Source organism: Megascapheus bottae, chromosome X (genome assembly GCF_031878675.1).
Source record: "Megascapheus bottae isolate mThoBot1 chromosome X, mThoBot2.hap1, whole genome shotgun sequence".
Lineage (NCBI taxonomy): Eukaryota > Metazoa > Chordata > Mammalia > Rodentia > Geomyidae > Megascapheus > Megascapheus bottae.
Genome location: NC_143547.1, coordinates 43253560 through 43273011, shown reverse-complemented (window position 1 = coordinate 43273011; position 19452 = coordinate 43253560). Strand labels below are relative to the sequence as shown.

Sequence of the window (19452 nt, the reverse complement as noted above, 5' to 3'; positions counted from 1 at the left end):
TACCAACACCAAACAAACAAAGAAATAATCCAAATAACAAATGGGTCAATGAACTGAACAGTTCTTAGAAACAGAAACGTAAATGTATATCCAATGAGACTGATTGGCTATCCTCCGTAAAATAAACAATAGCAGATTCTGGCAAGGATGCAAGGGGATAGGACCCTTCAAACACATAGGCTAGTGAAGCCACTATAGATATCAGTATGGAGCTCCCTTGAAAGTCTAAAACTGGATCTATCATGTAATCCAAAGAAAACAGTTATTTTCAACAGCCCTCCAACAAATCTCAGTCCCCTCTTACATTGTAAAAACAAGCCACCAGGAGGGATCACCTATGGAAAACACTAGTAATGGACAGGAAGTGATCTAATTTCCCTCCCAAGTCCTGCCTTCCTAAATTGAGTCTTCTAACACGTAACAAGTGAATGTTATCATGTACCACATAAATTCTTCAGCTTAGGTACTTCTTAGTGCATGTATGCAAGCAAGTCACGAGGGAAAGAGACATGGTAAACTACTTTTAGAATGCGAACAGTTTTGTCGTTTGGACACATCAATGCATGTGTGCTTTTCCAAGTGAGTAAGCTACCTCTTCCCTGTTAAACTTACCTGGCCATTTTTGGAAGGCAGGGGAAGAGCTACTATATGTTCAAAGACATCCAAGGATTACATAGAAATGTGAATTGTTGCTACAGCAAGACACACTGCTTTTAAAAACAGAATTCTGAAAATTGTCTTCATGTTTGTCATATTTGCTACTTAAAAGAATACTATAGTAAAACCTTAAAAGTAATGTGGCCATACTTTTGTTTCTTTTCTTTGTTCCAGTAACAGGCACTTGGAATAATAAATGAGAGTTTCATTCTTTACTCAACTGGTAACATATAGCCCAGTGCCATCTTAGGGCAAGGAGGACATACCATGTCGAGTTTCACAGGCCAATGCTGGGCCTGATAAGTTGACAAGGAATCAACAGATCTTCTTTTCTGAGATGCAGTCACAGATGAATGTCCACATAGAAACTGACCTGTTTAGCACCTGGCTTCTGTTCCATGGGTGTCATGGTGAGTGTTTTGGTCTCTTTCTCATACTGGCAGTAGTATTTCACCCAGGAGATCCCCAGAGCCCCTACAAAGACAGGCAAAACTGAGTTGGCAGAATTAATTCTTCATCTCTCAACGACTAAGGCAATTTACTTCTTGCCTTTTATGGCCAAGCTCAAGACCCAGCCTGCCCTTCCCCAAAGCCATGGCTTTATCTGACAATCTACCTATTACACCCAAAAAAGATGTAAGCCTTCCCTAACTGTTCTTTTGCATATGCCCCCTGACTTGTTCTAAATCCATTGTACCTGCCAGATTCCAAGGACCTCAAATTTGAATGGTCACTGCACTGTTCCCTCCTATCCTCTACATGGCTCTCCTTCATCAGTGTCTTCTTCGCCATCCCTTTCATCACTAAATTAGTTAAGGACATTATTGCTGGTTTTGTTTTTAATGTTTATCACATATTCCAAACAAAACAAAATTTACAGCCAGGTGCGTTGCCTAGTAGTAGAGTGCTTGCCTAGTATGCATGAAGCCGTGGAAAAGCCAGAAGTGGTTCTGTGGCTCAAGTGGTAGAGTGCTAGCCTTGAGAAAGCTCAAGGACAGTGCCCAGGCCCTGAGTTCAAGCCCCAGGACTGGCAAAAAATGTATTTACAAATAATTATTTCAATGGATTTCTCTTCTTTCCCCATCGCAGATCACTCCTTTCCAGTCCATTCTTTACCCTATCCTCACTGCAGAACAGGAAATTAAATCCAGTGCTTTGATCTTACTAGGTAGGTGCACAACCACTTGAGCCAGCCCTTTTTTGCTTTAGTTATTTTGGGGATAGAATCTCACTTTTTTCCTTGGGCTGTCCTTGATTACTACCTTCTTATTTATGCCTCTTATAGTAGTAGCTCGAATGATGAGCAAGAGACAGTACAATAAGCTATTCTTCATTCCTCTGCTATAGGAACACTTTAAAAAATATCTCTCTTCCAGGGTATTAGTGATTGAGGTCTGAAATTGTAGCTACACAGAAGGCTGAGATCTGAGGATCAGGGTTCGAAGCCTGCCCAGGCAGGAAAGTCTGTGAGACTCTTAACCCCAGTCAACCAGAAAAATACTAGAAGTGGAGCTGTGGCTCAGGGACAATGCTCAGGCTGTGAGTTCAAGCCCCCGCCAAAAAAAATCTCTATATCATTCCCCTTACTATGAACCATCCATGGGCTGAACAACATCTCCAAACTCCTCAGTTTACCTATAAAATCCTTCACAACATGAACAAAACTTACTATTCCAGCTTTGCCTTTGGGACCATGCATTTATATTTGTTTCACTGGATAACTTTCATGTCCCAAATCCAGAAACGGCCATGTAACTTATGGTTCGAGGCCAGGACATACTTGAATAAACTGAGCTGAGTAGTTCACAAACATAATCCTAACTACTCAGAAGGCCGAGATTCAGAGGATAAAAGTTTCAAAGCAACCTGAGAAAGTTAGTGAGACTCTAACTCCCATAAACCAGCAAAATACAGGATTGGAGGCCTGAATCAAGTGGCAAAGCACCAGCTATAAGCAAGAAAGCCAAGTGAGAGCTTGATGCCCTGTGCCAAAAATAGTATGCAAGGTTGAGGGCATAGTATAAATAGAATAACACCTTCTTAATAAACATGAGGCCCTGAGTTCAATTCACAGTACTAACAAAAGAAGAAGAAAAAAGACTGAAGAGTAGATGAGGCTGTATTAATAATCAAATCAAAGCAATGTATGTGAGTCACACTTGCCCTTGTCTAACTAGGACCCTACTAAACTATGTGATCTCACATTCCCGTGTCTTTCCTCACATAGTAGCAATACACCTGGAATTTCCTTCCTTTCTCTCTTCCCCTATCACACTCCTACTTAACATCCAACTTCAATTTAAAACATCACTTTATCATAGAAGCACCCTACATATATGCTATTTCCCAAGAGAGAGCTGAATCCATTTTATTTAACATACTTGTCTATTTCCCCCAGTGTGCAATGAACTTCTTAAATAGAAAAACTATGGTTGATCACATCTATACCCCTAATTCATATAGTTTCTTTTAATTTGTTTTTTGTTTGTTTGTTTGTTTATATTTTGGGGTCTTGTCTGTTTTTGCATGCTGATACCAGGGCTTGAATTCAGGGCTTTGCTCTCTTGCTTAGCTTTTTCTCCGAAAGGCTTAGTGCTTTACCACTTAAGCCACACCTCTACTTTCATACAATAAATAGCTTCTCACAGAAATTTTGTTCACAAAGCATATGCACAGTGGAATAACCATGTCATGGCCATCTGCTAGGCACTTGTGGCTCACACCTGGAATTGGGAGGCTGAGATCTGAGAACCAAGGTTCAAAACTAGCAGGGGCAGAAAAGTCTGTGAGAATTTTATCTTCAATTAGCCAGTGAAGCTTTGACTCAAGCAATAACTCAAGAACCTGTTGCCAAGCCCCAGTAATCACTCACACACACACACACACACACACACACACACACACACACACACACAGTCATTCCTATAAGACAAATCAGAAAAGCATATGGCAGAGGTTCTCAGCTAGGGTAACTTTGTTCCACCAGGGATGTTTCGTAATGCCTGAAAACACTGTAGCTCATAACATCTGGAGAATGCTAGTGACAAAGACAGAGAGAATCAGGATGCTGCTAACCACACTGGGATGCACAGGTCTGAGCCTTCAAGCCAGAAGCCATTGAGTCCACAGAGTGGAGAAGCTAAACCTGACAGGAAATAAAATCTACTTTTGAAAACCATCAGGCAATAATTGATCTGGGATCATACTATGTGACTGCAGTGGTGGCTCTGTGTGCCAACAGTTAACTCTGGATGTTTTTCTTCTGCCTGTTCCCCAGGGAAAAGAACCCTGAGCAAGTGCTGAAATAACAGGCTTTGGAACAACTGGGTCACAGTTAAAAGACCAAAGCAAATGGTACACACAGGTTTGCAAAATTCTAGTCAGGAGGTTAAGAAGATTTGAATGTTCACACACACACACACACACACACACACACACACACACACACACACACACAATCATATGAAATGCCTTAAGAGCAACCACTGGATCTGAGAGTTAAAGATGCTAGATATAAATCAGACACTAGAGGCCTACTACTCAGGGGTTAAAATTTGGAGATCATAGTTCAAAGCTAGTCCACGTAGAAAAGATCAGGAAACTCTTAACCCTTATCAGCAAAAAGCTGGAAGTGAAGGTATAACTCAAGTATAAAGCAGCAACCTAGAGCAGAAAAGCCAAGCAACAGCCCCCCACACACAAGCCCCAACACACACACACACACACACACACACACACACAACATGGCAGAGATCAGAGATTACAGAAGCAGGAGCATGGATTTGGACATTCACACTAAGGAACTCCACTTTAGGTGTCTCATTTTCTATCTGAGTGACCCATGTGGTGACTACAGTGACCCTTGGTGGCTGCTTGTGCAAAATAAGGTTAAATGAGACAGTACCCTCAGTCTTACACTTGGCACATAATAGATGCCATAAATATCACTTTTCTCCTTCCCTTTGCCTACTTCTTTTCTTGGTCCCAAAGGAGTCATCGGGAATATTAAGCAACAAATAATCCATGTGCTTGAATTTCAATGAAAATCTTAGGTCTTCATGTGCTAGAATTTTTGTAAGATGGACCCTTAACTTCCTCGCTTTTTTTACTTTTACTAGTCTGCCTTCACAACCATTGAGAGGCTAGGGGTTAAAGTAAAGCGACTGTAGGTGTCAATCCCCTGTATCCTAGTAGGTGGCCCCAGATGCCCACACACATTTCTCCTGTGTGTACAGATAGCCTTCGATGGTTGGCTGTCCTGGTAGTTTGCAGGTCTGTGGAGCTTCTTTCATCCTTTTCTTAAGTTCTGCCATCTCTTCCCGGGTACTGGAGAAATGATTCCTTGTCTGTGAAGACATCATCATCATCATTGTCATCATCATCATCACCATCATCATCATCATAATTACCATTATCCCCATTATCATGTATAACTAGTTACTGATTATTGATTGGGTACACTGATTTCTCTGCTTGGATAGGCATGACTATAAAACATAGCAAGAAGAAAATGTTGAATAGCATAAAATTAGGAAAAAATGATAAAATTTTAGGGTATTAAATGCTAAAAGGGAAACAATAATTTAGATAGCAAAACTACATCTGAGAATTTTTATTTTTATTTTTTGGTGCCAGTCTAGGGGCTGAATTCAGGAACTAGGTGCAGTCCTTAGCACTGTTGCTCAAGGCTAGCTTTCTACCACTTGAGTGCATAGTAGGAGATGAGAGTCTCATAGACTTTCCTGCCCAGGCTGGGTTTGAACTGCAATCTGCAGTTTTCAGCCTCCTGAGTAACTAGGATTACAAGCATGAGTGACCAGCAACCAGTGAGAGTTTTGTTTTAATCAATGAGAGTAATATGTCTCTCATAAATAGGTAACTCAGTTCCCAGAACCAGGATGACCCTTGCTTTATAAGGGAGATTGTGGAGAAGGTTACTAAAAGATAATATTATTATGGCAACTTCTAAGCATTTCCTCAAATACAACGACTATTTACTTTATCTTAGATCGAATTCAAATCACTAGAACAAAATAAAGTGTTCAGTTTGCAAACAGGCATAAAGCCAAGCAACAATGGCTCAAACTTGTAAGTCTAGATATACAGGAGGCTGAGGATCAAGGTTCAAAGACAGTGTAGGCCAAAAAGTCCATGAGACTCTTATACCAATTAAACACAAAAAGCTAAGAATGAGGACATCCCTCAACTGGTACAGCACCTGTCTGACAGGTGTGAGTCCCTGAACCCAAACCAGTAGCCTCTAAGTAAATACAATTGCAAAAACAACCAAAATGAAAAAGAAGGTAGACAAGTCCTTTAAAAAGTCATTCATGGTGGGTGCCAGTGGCTCACACCTATAATCCTAGCTACTCAGGAGGCTGAAATCTGAGGATCGTCATTGAAGGCCAGCACAGAGTCGATGAGACTCTCATCTCCAATTAACCACCAGAAAACCAGAAGTGGCAGTGTGGCTCAAAGTGATAGAGTGCTAGCCCTGAGCGAAAAAGCTCAAGGACAATGTCGAAGTACCAGGAGTTCAAGCCCCACAACAACCAACATCATCAGTAAAAACAACCAAAAAAATCCATTGATTTAACTCTAGTAATAAGTAATATGAAAGGAACAAATGATTAATGGTACATTCAAATCAATAACAAGGGCCAGGAGTGTAGCCTAGTGGTAGAGTACTCACCTAGTATGAACAAAGCCCTGGGTTCAATTCCTCGGTACCACATACTCAGAAAAAGCTGGAAGTAACTCTGTGACTCAAGTGGCAGAGCACTAGCTTGAACAAAAGTGTCCAAGGACAGTGCCCAGGCTCTGAGTTCAAGCCCCAGGACTGGCAAAAGAAAGTAACAAAATGCTAAGATAAAAATGTCTAGATTGACGAAGGAGGAAGTTTAAGATTTATGTTTAATAAACCTAAAATTGAATGCAATTAATACTAAGCAAGGCTTGGTGCTGGGAATGTGGCTTAGTGATAGACTGCTTGCCTAGCATGCATGAAACTCTGTGTTTGATTCCTCAGTACCACATATAAAGAAAAAGCCACAAGTGGTTCTGTGGCTCATGTGGTAAAATGATAGTCTTGAGCAAAAGAAACTCAAGGGCAGTGCCCAGGCCCTGAGTTCAAGCCATAGGGCAGGCAAAAAAAAAAGAATGAAATGGCAGTCAGACTAAAAGGCAGGATAAATTTGAATATGGAAGAGCTCAAGGAATACAGCACACTCAAATATTTGTGCTCTCTTTCCATACGTCCTAACAAATTGCCTACAAATTTTTGCAAAGAAAAACCTGAAGAATTCCAAGGATAACACCACTAAAGCTAAAATCCAATTGGCAAGACAGGCATACAAACCCACAGGCAACTCACGTTCTGCAAACTGAGCTGAAGCTGCTGCTTATATGGGAGGAAATCCTGGGTGAGTTCCACCGTCAAGCTGTTGGAAATGAAGAGGCTATGAAGAAAGGCCAGGACCTGAGGGAAGCACAAAAGAATGTGTTTATCACCAGGAAATTCTAATTAGTCAAATAAGAAAGCATGTACTCAGAAGAAACTGCACAGTATTGGACAAGACAGTGTTAGGTGCCATGTGACCACAAGAGGATTTATAAGTATCTATTCTCATACTAGCTTCAATATTTACCCTGACCTCTGTTTCAGGAAATAAATAAGTTCATTCATCCAAATTTTGTTCAGATCATATAGAAAGCCATTCCTAACTGAGATAACATGTGACTCTATCTTTTCCCTCTATCCGTTCAACCTCTCTAATTCAAAAATCAGAAAATTTGAAAAGATCCAAAATCTGATTCTTTTTAGGTAGTCACATGTCTCCACAAATAAAAATTTCTATACATGATTTCATGTGGCAGGTCTCCATCAAAATAGAGACACGATAGAAATACTGTACAAAATTACCCTCAGGCCCAGTATATAAAGTGTAGATAAAACTTAAATGAATTTTATCTTTAGACTGGTTCCCATCTACAAATAGTTTATTATTCTCAAATATTACAAATAAATTCCCAAATAATAAAAAAGATCTAAAACTCAAAACATTTTGGGGAAAATATGTTTGTGAATTGAATATTCTTAAGACTAACACATGGTGCATGATAAAAAAAATATTTGCAGAGTGAGTGGATAAGCAGGTAGAGAGATGGATGAAGAAGGATCTACCTATGAAGACTGCAAGCATCTCAATCAAAGGATACTGACCCATTTCAAATCATTTCATAGGTTACAGAAAAAAGTAATTATCAACAACAAAATGTTTACATGTTCAAAGCAGTCAATCTCCTTAAAAACCAAATAGACATACACAAATAAAAGCAAAAGAAAATATTCTTTTCTCTATCAAATTATAAATATTAATTTGTGCCACTAATGGGGCTTGAACTCATGGCTTGGGTGCCTTCTCAAGGTTGGTACTCTAACATGTGAGTCACAGCTCCACTTCTGGTTTTTGGTGGTTAGTTGGAGGTAAGGGCTCATGGATTTTCCTGCTTGGGCTGGCTTCAAACTTCAGTTGTCAGATCTCAGCCTCTTGAGTAGCTAATATTACAGGTGTGAGTCACCAGTACCCAGTATGCTCCATCCTTAGCAAGCCAATATGTAAAATACCTAGTCTTGTCTGTACTCACAAACATGCATAAGCATAGGATACTAAAAACGTGCATTTATAACACCTATATGGCACAGCTACACACACACACACACACACACACACACACACACACACACACACACACCATTCTTAGTTCTCTCCAAGCATCTCCATCTAAGGAAATATCAGTCAGAAACTAAAGAATCATCACGGCTTTCATTTCAAAACATTTTAGACATTTCAATCCAATCCATCATTAACTTCTACTTTAACCTCTGAAATATATCTCTAGTCCTATCATTCTTTACTACAAATCCGAATTTGAAGTACACCCAAGAAAACAAATCTGAGAGGCTCTTATCTACAGTAAACCAGCATAAAGGGATAAGTTGAGCTGTAGCTCAAATGACAGAATGCCAGTCTTAAGTGACAAAGCTAAGGGATAATGAAAGGTCTTGACTTCAAGTCCCGATATTGGTGTGCGTGCACCATGCACGTGAATGTAAAATAGGATGGGGGTATGGCTCAAAAAATGGAGAAATAACTGGGTGCGGTAGCTCATGCCTGTAATCCTAGCTACTCAGGAGGCTGAGATCTGAGATTGTGATTCAAAGCTAGCCCAGGCAATAAGCCCATGAGACACTTATCTCCAATTAACCACCAGAAAACCAGAAGTGATATTGTGGGAACAAGGAGTAGGGTCATAGCCTTGAGCAGAAGAGCTCAAGGACAATGCCCAGGCTCAGATTTCAAACCCCACAACGACAAAAAAAATGGAGAAACAAAAATTGTGCAATGAGAGTCTCTGGAGAGTGAGAGACTTGAGGCTCTGCTATGTGATAATTGCTGCTCAAAACTCTCTAGAAATATGAGAGTAAGAAAAAGGAACAAGGTGTCCCACAGTAGTACTAGACATGAAGGAAGGGAAGTCAGGGGAGAGAAAAGTAAAGCAAAAGAATACAGTCCCTGAGCAAAAATGGGATATCTGAAGGGGGTGGCAGGTGAGAAAAAGAGAGGGAGATGGAGGGAATGTATTAGTGAATGAATCATACAAGGTAGTATGACCGACATTTGCACTCTTTTATGTGTGTGGGGGGGGTGTCAGTCGTGGGACTTGAACTCTGGGGGGCCTGGGTGTTGCCCCTAACTCTTCAGCACAAGGCTAGCGTTCTACTCCTTGAACTCTATCTGTTGAGCCATAGCGCCCCTTCCTGTTTTCTGGTGGTTAATTGGAGATAAGAGTCTCATGGACTTTAGTGTCTGGACTGGCTTTGAACTGCAGTCCTCAAATCTCACCCTCCTGAACAGCTAGGAAAACAGGAATGAGCCATCAGCGACCAGCTCGTTTGCACACTTCAGTTTCCATTTTTTTGAGATCCAATTTTTTTTGCCAGTCCTGGGGCTTGAACTCAGGGACTAAGCACTCTACGTGGGCTTTCTCAAAGCTAAAGCTCTACCACTTGAGCTACAGCACCACTTTCAGCTTTTTTCTTTTTTTTCCCAGTCCTGGGCTTGAACTCAGGGCCTGAGCACTGTCCTTGGACTTTCTCAAGGCTAGAGCTCTACCACTTGAGCCTCAGCACCACTTCCAGCTTTTCTCTATGTATGTGGTACCGAGGAATCGAACCCAGGTCTTCATGCATGCTAGGCAAGCACTTTAACCACTAGGCTAAACTCCCGGCCCCATTCCAGCTTTTTTCTATGTATGTGGTACCAAGGAATCGAACCCTGGTCTTCGTGCATGCTAGGCAAGCATTCTACCTCTAGGCCAAACTCCCAGCTCCAAGATCGAAATTGTATGATGAAAGTTCTCCACATTTATAGTCTTCTGTCTGTGAAACACTTCTGTAACATTCATAAACAGAAAGAACTTACTGGCTCCACGATATTGAACTTCTTGGACTCCTGGACTTCCTGGATTTGATAGACATAATCAAGGGAAGACTCGAAGAAATTGTGTCTTTCTTTATCCACCTGGAGATCTGCCTATAGAAAAGGGGTTACACATGTAAAAAAAATGGAACCATTGTTTCTGAAAGAGTGCTTAGGGATCCACAGGGGTTGAGAACTCGCACTGAGTGCTAGTGGCTCATCCTATAATCCTAACTAATCAGAAGGCTAACATCTGAGAATCATGGCTCAAAGCCAGCCTAGGTAGGAAAATCTGTAAGACTCTTATCTCCAATTATCCACCAAAAGACAGAAGTAGAAGTATGGCTTAAATGGTAGAGTGCCAGCCTTACACAAAAAAAGTTCAGGGACAACAACAGGCCCTGAGTTCAAGCCCCGGGAATTGCACACAAAAAAGTAGTTCTTAGTCACCTTGTTCCTTGCTTGCACAGAGAGAGAATGTGGGATGAAGAGATAGAATACAACTAGCCCCAGGGTTCCAGTTTGAGTACAAAATGCATGAGGCTTGGAAGTCATCACATCCAACCTTGGGGAAAAAAACACTGAAAATATGGAAAACCAGCTCTTCTCAGAGACAAATGAACAAGGGAAGGGGTGTTATTGTCCAAATGAAATGTAGTCTTTACTAACTTATGTAACTGCAACTCCTCTCCATATCACCTTTATTATAACAATTTTAAAATGTTAAAACCCACATACAAGTGACCACAGAGAAGACTAACATAGCACCCCAGGACTGAAATCCAGGAGCTAAACCTGCTATATAACCAACACAAATCGAAATAAATACACAGCCAGTACAATGAAATAATTGCAAAATGTACTGAAGAACTACAATCTATTTAAGAAGTCTCCAAGGAAACCCCAAAGAATAAAACAAGGTATCACAACAGTTTCACCTCTGACAACCACAAGTAGAGCAAACTAGCAGTCAGATACACACAAAACTTTACCCTATGCACCTGTTTACTTATATTATGTTTACCTGACATCATCTCTGGCTTTCAACAAGAAAGGCAAAGCAAACACTCTGAAACAATGAACAACAGGAATAAACTTGGATAATGCATGGGCTGTAGTTTAATAAGAGCATTAATTATGATTAACATGATAAGGGATCTACTGGAAAAAGCAGTGTAATATTAGAAGACAGATGAAAATTCAAAGGAGCCAAAAGAACTGATAGAAATCTTAATTACTGTAACACAGATGCCTTTAATGGACTGGTAGTAAGAGACACCCAACAATAGCAGAGTACATATTGTTTCAAGGTCACAGAGAAACTAGAAATACAGACCAACCATATAATGAGAAATGAAATACACAAAAACAAACTTAGAAGATATGCTCTTGAACCACAGATGAATGACAAGAGAACACAATTAGCAAAAATCTGGTAGCTCATGGCTCTAGTGTTAGATCACTCGCTTTGAGGAAAAATGTTCAGGAATAGCACCCAGGCCCCAAGTTCAAGCCCCAGGACTGGTACAAAAATAAGTAACTAATAAATAAATACATAAATAAATCATGTTTATAAAGATGCTAGTTTCCTCCAAATAATTAGAGATTAAAATAATATATATGCATCCAGGTTCAGTGGCTGACGCCTATAATCCTAGCTACTCAGGAGGCTGAGATCTGAGGACTGTGGTTCAAAGCCAGCCCAGGCACTAAAGTCCCTGAGACACTTATCTTCAATTAACAACCAGAAAACCAGAAGTGGCGCTATGGCTCCAGGGGTAGGGCAGTAGCCTTGAGCTGAAGAGTTAAGGGACAATGCCCAGGCCCAGAGTTCAAGTCCTGCAACCGACAAAATTAAAAAAATAGCATATGCCATGTGAGGTCTTTCAAGAAAAATTTTAAATGTTTTGAATTAAGTGAAAATAGATACTAAATATTTACGAGTTATAGCTAAAATAATTCTTAGAAGAAAATACATAGAAATAAATGCGTGAGTTCGAATAGAAGAAATATCTACTATTAGTGATCCAGTTTTTTACCTTAGGAAATCAGAAAAGGAAGAACAAGTTATACACAAAGTAAGCAGACCAAAAGACAGGAATTTATTCATGGTAACTAAGGAGAGAGTGAAGATAAAAATGACATCAGGAATGAAAGTGGCTAGAGGTAGAGCTCACTGTTAGGATATTTGCCTGGCATGTGCAAAGCCTAGGGTTCAGTCCCCAGCTCTGAAATTCAAAACTACAGAAATGCAAGAGAGACCATAACTGTTGATCCCATGTACATTAAAGGAATGACAACAGAATATTGTGAACATCTCTATGCCCACAGATTGGATAACCTAAATGAAATGCACATATACCTTGAAAGACTCAATCTGTCACAACTCACACAATCAATCTAATTAGATCATTTGAATTGGTGATGAATTCAATGATGAATTGTGGTGTACATTTAATTTAGGGGAAAAAAACGGTGTCTTTGGGAGACAGGCTCTTACAAAACTAAACATACCCTTCCCACACAATTTAGCAATAGTGCCCTTTAGTATGTATCCAAGTTAAATACACCAAAACCTGTGAAGCATATGTCAAGCTTCAGAAAAATCCCAAATACCTTACAACAGATGGATGAATAAACAAATTGATAAATGACAATTAGGTGTTGCGTGTTTTTGTTGTTGTTGTTGTTTGTTGGGTTATGGTTAGAGTGTCTTGTTTTGCTTTGTTTTGTGAGTTGTGGGGCTTGAACTCTGGGCCTGGGCACTGTCCCTGAGCTCTTGAGCTCAAGGCTAGCACTTTATCACTTTGAGCCACAGTTCCACTTTCATTTTTCTGGAGAGAAGAATCTCAAGGACTTTTGTGTCCAGACTGGCTTTGAACAATGATCCTCAGATCTCTGTCTCCTGAATAGCTAGGATTAAAGCTATGAGCCATTGGCATCTGGCTTGTCAGGTTTCTTTTTTAAGTAGTGAACATTGTGTGAGAGATTATGATGCCAAATTCCTACGTCACACATGAGTCAAAAGCCACAGTGTTCAATTGTCTGGCTCATCAACTGTAACAAATGCACCACACTAAAGCCAGAATAACAGCGAAGTGTATGGTAGACACCTAGTACCTTATCTCTACTTTCCATCGAGTTTTCTATAAATATCAAATGGCTCTATAATTATGATCTCTTGATCTAAAAAAAAATTAACCTGGGTTTCTGTAATCCTAACTACCCAAGAGGTTGAAATCCGAGAATTATAGTTCAAAGCTGGCCTATCCAAAAAAGTCCATGAGATTCTTATTTACAACTAAACATCAGAAAGCAAAAAGTGGAGCTATGGCTACAAAGTGGAATGTGGCTCAAGTGGTTGAGTGCTACCTTGAACAAAAATGGACTGAGGCCCTTAGTTCAAGCCCTAGTACTGTCACAAAAATGAATAAATAAATGAATGAGTAAAATAAAAATAAAATAATTGATTCAAACTTCCCCAGATCATTTTTAAAACAACACAAAACCTGCAGTCTTTCTTATCAAGGATGTCATCAAGGATATCTACTCACATCACCAAATTGCTAGAACTTTCTAACAAAAGCCTCTAAAACTTTGGGCTATGGAGAATCCATAAGTTTGGGAATTCACTAGGAAGACTTAAAGAAGTTGGCCATCTTGAGGACTTACTAACAGGATATAACCAATGTCAGGTCACAAAGAAAATTCAGCAAAGAGAAAAAGTGCATGGGGGCTATCAAGAGAAAACCAGGTAGAAACTAAGCTTCTACGAGACATTACTAAGTGCTATCATGGGACACTTATAAGTTTCTTTTTCTAAGGCTACATGTACCAGGGAAATTTGCTAGATTATAGAGCCCTTAGGATCTTCGTGGAGACGTTGTTTTATAGGCTTAGGAGGATTTTGTTGTTCCAGTACCAGGGTTGAAACTCAGAGCCTTATACTTTCACTTGCCTTTTTTTTTCTTGGCTGGTGCTCTATGACTTGATCCATGCCTCCATCCCAGCATTTTGCTGGTTAATTGGAGATGATCAAGTATCACAGACTTTTCTATACATGTAGTCTGGCACTAAGATCCTTAAGTTTTAAGGTTCAGCTGTAGCTTGAGTCACTAGGCACTCATTTGGCTCCTAGGTTTTTACTGGGGTCTGGTTCCACAGGTACCTCTGCCAGCATGTACCAAAGTTCTGGACTGCCCGAAGAAAAGCTACATTGTTCATCCAGGCACTGAGCACAGTGAGCCACTCTAGCTATTTAGGGAAATTTTTCAATCAGTGTAGGGAACTGTTCACCAGTCAGGTTCCCAGATGCCAGCCAGAGGCTAATGTTCTAACAGGCATTTCTAAGCACAGCAGTCTCCAGCCTGTTAGGTTAACTCTTTGTTTTCTCCACAGGAACTGTGATTCAGAATAGATGGGGGAAATAAAAGGGAAAAAAGCAAGCAAAAGAAAAATAGTGGAAAGAAATGCGGAGTCTTCATTCTAGTCAATCTTCTCTGTTTCAGTGCTCACTGCCAATCACTGGGGCTCTTAATGAGTCACCTTCGCTCACCTCAGGAGTGACACTCACTAAACCGAGTCTCAGGAGATGATTTCCTGTTCTGCCACAATTTGTGTGCCCTCAAACAAGATGATTTATGAGAACCTTTGCGGGGTCTCTTTTTTGTTATTGTAACAAAATGCTGTTACCAGATACTTCATAAAGAAAAGAGGTTTATGTCACAGTTAGAGAGACTGGGATCACATGACTCCACCTGTATGAGGCTTGTGGTGAAGGCTGGGTCACAACATGACACAGAAACAGAAAGAAACTTTCATTCAGAAGCGAGTGATCACGTGGAAAGAGGAGCAAAAGGAAATCAAGAAAGGCCAGGCTCATTGTTTTGGTAAGAATGTGCTCCTATGGAAATTAACTGGCATTTCCAGAAAACAATGACCTAGTAACCTTCCACTAGACCCCATCTCTTAGAACTTCTCCTGAACACTGCCCCATTGGGACCAAATAAAAAGCACATGAACTTTTGCAAGACAGTCTCAAGCCATGACAAACTCTATAGCACATGTGTATGATACATCCTTTGGTATTTCATTTCATTCTCCAAACTGTGTGTGTGTGTGTGTGTGTACATGTGTGCGTATGCATGCATGTATGCATGCACGTGTGCGTGCGTGCATTCCTGTAATCCTAGCTACTCAGAAAACTGAGATTTGGGGACTGTGGTTGAAAACAGACCTACACATATACATATACCGGTACTGGAGAACTTGAACTCAGGGCCTCATACTCACACTTAGTTTTTTTCTCTGAAGGCTGACACTCTACTTGAGCCACATTTCTACTTCCAGCTTTTCACTATTTAACTAGGCATGAAAGTCTCATAGACCTTCCTAGGCAGGCTAGTTTTCAACCACAATCCTCAGATCTCAGTTTCCTGAGTAGATAGGATTACAGGCGTAAGCCACTAGCACCAGGCTGCACCTTATCTTTGAATGATCATGTTCAATTAGAAGAACAATTTTCTTCCATAAAGATGATCCACACATCCAAGTATTTATTTCTCCTACTGCACAAGACTACCATATACACATACCTGGTACACATACAAGTGAAAGCCACCAATATACTCATCTTAGTATTCCTAATGGAAGCTGAAAAGGCCCAGGAAGCTTATGTTACTCTGTATTTTGTCCTGTGGTACCCAGCAGAGTGATTAGCAAGTGACTCACCTAATAGCAGTTCAGGTAAACTGTGACCCACTGATCTATCCAGGATAGCTCTAATTTAACTTCAGCCTTATGTGGAATCTGGAGTCAGACTTGGAATTGAAAGAGACCTTGGAGATCATTACATGCCACTCACTCTCCTCTTTCACATGGGAACACTGAAGCCCAGAGTGAAATATTTTATCCAAAGTCACCTGGGGAGTTGTACAGGAACTGCATCAGGATCTGAAAGCCTGTGTCACGGGCACTTCTTTTGTCGGTTATGGGTCTTGAACTTAGGGCCTGAACTCTTTTATTCAAGGCTAGTACTCTACCCCTTTGACTTATAGCTCCACTTCCAGTTTGTGAGTGGTTAAATGGAGATAAGAGTCTCATGGGGACTTTTCTGCCCAGGGTGACTTCAAACCTTGATCCTCAGATCTCAGACTCTTGAGTAGCTAGGATTATAGGCATGAGCCACCGGCACCCAGCAATGTACCAGGCTTTATTTGGCACAAGCTCCCATTCTGAGCCAGAACAAGGGGAAAGGCTTGCAAGAAAAAAATTGCCAAGTTTCTGGTTTCTAGCACACCAGCTAGGAAGTAAGACAAGGGAGGGACAGGCTTTGTGAACGTACCTCTTGCAACTGAGATTCTTTCTTTTTGGATGACAGATGTAAGTGACGATCGAGCAAAGAATAAAACCTGTCACCATCTTTTTCAAATTTCTTTTTCCGCTCCTACATGTACAAGAGAAGGTGTAGATTAAGTATTCATGATTTTCATTCTCAGAACTAAGAAAGAAAAAAGAATGAGACACAAATTTCATATGGTCAAATCCTTTGACTCATGGAATGAAAAAAAAAACACACAATAAATTCATCCCAAATGGTTTTTTACATAGCTCTCAGTAATTCTACTTTCCTCAAACATAACCCCAAATTATTCTACCTAACAATGAACACAAAACTCCTGAGAGCCACTGCTTAAATATGAGTCTTTTCAAATGGCTTCGCAGCAAACTCCTCTCATATGTTCATTATTGATTGTAATTTTTTTTAAGGAAAGAAGGCTCACTAGAGTGAACTAAGCCAAGTGGAGCTATAATTCGAATGACAGAGCTCCACTCTTGAACAAGAGGTAATTGACAGTGCTCAGGCCCTGGGTTCCAGCTTCAGAACCAGTATAGACAAAAAACAAAGTGAGTATGGCTGCTTGAATTGAAGTGCTAATGTGAATGGGATTGCTTTTTAGAGATACTGGAAATATTTAGGAGTTGGTAAGGAAACTTCACAATTTTCCAAATATGCCCACTGAATTATACACAGTGAGACGATAAATGTTTGGTGGTGGTGGTGGTGGCAGTAGTGGTGGAACTTGAACTCAAGGCCTGAGCTCAATGTCCCTGAGCTCTTCAGCTCAAAGCTAGCAGTCTATCACTTTGATCCACAGTGCCCCTTCCAGTTTTCTGGTGATAATTGGAGATAAGCGTCTCATGGACTTTCCTGCCTGGACTGTCTTTGAGCCATGATCCTCAAATCTTAGCCTCCTAAGTACCTAGGATTACAGGGGTAAGCAACCAGCACCCAACTGAAAGAACACATTTTATGGTCTAAATTATATCTTACAACTTTTCCTTTATGAATGGAAATGCATGAGAAGTTGACTGACAAAACATTATCTGTTTCTGGAGGACTTGCGTCTTTAAAATGACTTAGCTCCTGCAAGGAAAATGGGGACAAAAACATGAAGGAGTATCAATGTGTGAGAAGTAATGTACCTACTACCTGATGAATGTAACTATAACCCCTCTATACATTATCCCAATAATAAAAACTAAGTGAAAAAAATTAATATTTTCATTGTAATTAATAAAAGGGTTACATGATATTTGCCAGATAGAAGATGCATTAATTCACATACATTGATACCCTTTCACATGTCTTGGTCCCCATTACCCTCCCCCCCAACCCCATCTTGGTTTTCCCCCCTTCCCTATCCAATTTCAAATAACCAAATACAAATATATCCAATGTATCAGATAACAAAGTGAGATACTGTAACAATATGATATAACCAAGGGACAGCAAAAGATATGAGAGATAACAGTACATTAAGGACAACAATCATTCATTATATGGCTTTTGTTTCAATATCCTGGAGGTCTTTTCAATTAGCTTCATACTATATGGCCTTATGTATCAAGGTTTTGCTCTATTGCAAATCTCTGCTAGTAGAGCCCAATGTTTCTACTGGTTATGACAAATGAGGGAAACCCTTGAGCCTGTTCCTTTGAGTCTGGCTTACTTCACTTAATATGATTTTTTCTAAGTCTTTCCATTTCCTAACAAATGGGTCGTTGTCGTTTTTTCTGACAGCAGCATAGAATTCCATTGTGTACAAATACCACAACTTGTTGATCCACTCATCAACTGAGGGACATCTAGGTTGGTTCCATATCTTTGCTATGGTGAATAGTGCTGCAATGAACATTGTTGTGCTAGTGGGTTTAGTATGTCCTTGTTTCTGGGTGGTTGGGTAAATGCCAAGTAGTGGAATTGCTGGGTCCTTGGGGAGCTCTATGTTTAGCCTTTTGAGGCACTGCCATACTGCTTTCCATAGTGGTTGAACGAGTTTGCACTCCCACCAACAGTATAGTACTGATCCCTCCTTGCCACATCCCCTCCAGCATCTGTTGTTATAAGTTTTCCTGATCCTGGCCATTCTAACTGGAGTGAGGTGGAATCTTAACATTGTTTTGATTTGCATTTCTTTTATGACCAGAAATGTTGAGCATTTCTTCATGTGTCTATAGGACATTTTTGTTTCTTCTTCAGAGAAGACTCTCTTTAAGTCTTTGGCCCATTTTTTAATGGGATATTTGTTACTTTGGAGATTAGTTTTGGAGTGATTCAATTTCTTGAGCTGTTGATATAATTTAGAAATGAGGCCTTTGTCCGCTGTATGGTTGGTGAAGATCTTATAGAAAGAATCAACAAAACAAGGAGTTGGTTCTTTGAAAGAATTCACAAAATTGACAAATCCTTAGCAAATCTTACCAAAAAAAGAAGAGAGCATACCAAAATAAACAAAATCGCAGACAAAAATGGTAATATCACGACAGAAATTACCAAGATCCAGAGTATCATGAGGGAATACTTCTCAAACCTTTACGCCAACAAATTTGAGAATCTAGAAGAAATAGATGAATTCCTAGCTGATATTAACATACCCACACTGAACCAAGAACTATCCCAACGAAACAGGCCTATTTCAAGCACTGAAATAGAAATGGCAATAAGAGACCTTCCACCTAAGAAAAGCCGAGGGCCAGATGGATTCACAGCTGAATTCTATAAGGTCTTCAAAGCAGAGCTCACACCAATACTCCTCAAGCTCTTCAACGAAATTGGAAATGAAGGTTCTTTACCAAACTCATTCTATGAAGCCGGTATAACCCTCATCCCCAAACCAGACAGAGATTCATCAAAGAAAGAGAACTATAGACCTATTTCTTTGATGAACATCGATGAAAAACTTCTCAACAAAATTCTGACCAACCGTCTACAACAACTCATCAAAAAAATTATACACTATGATCAAACTGG

At 40.1% G+C, this 19452-nt stretch overlaps 1 protein-coding gene across 3 annotated transcripts in view; it reads right to left on the bottom strand.

The window, feature by feature from the left end:
- The window catches only part of Ophn1 (oligophrenin 1), a 272487-nt gene that overhangs the window by 125993 nt on the left and 127042 nt on the right, over positions 1-19452 (bottom strand). For all 3 annotated transcript variants that reach the window (XM_090326862.1, XM_090326864.1, XM_090326863.1), the window contains exons 6-10: positions 16483-16584; positions 10143-10253; positions 7031-7135; positions 4874-5003; positions 1031-1131 (exon numbers count right to left, since the gene is read on the bottom strand). In XM_090326862.1, the coding sequence (XP_090182988.1) occupies positions 1031-1131; positions 4874-5003; positions 7031-7135; positions 10143-10253; positions 16483-16584 (549 nt within the window). The remainder of the gene's footprint in view (positions 1-1030; positions 1132-4873; positions 5004-7030; positions 7136-10142; positions 10254-16482; positions 16585-19452) is intronic.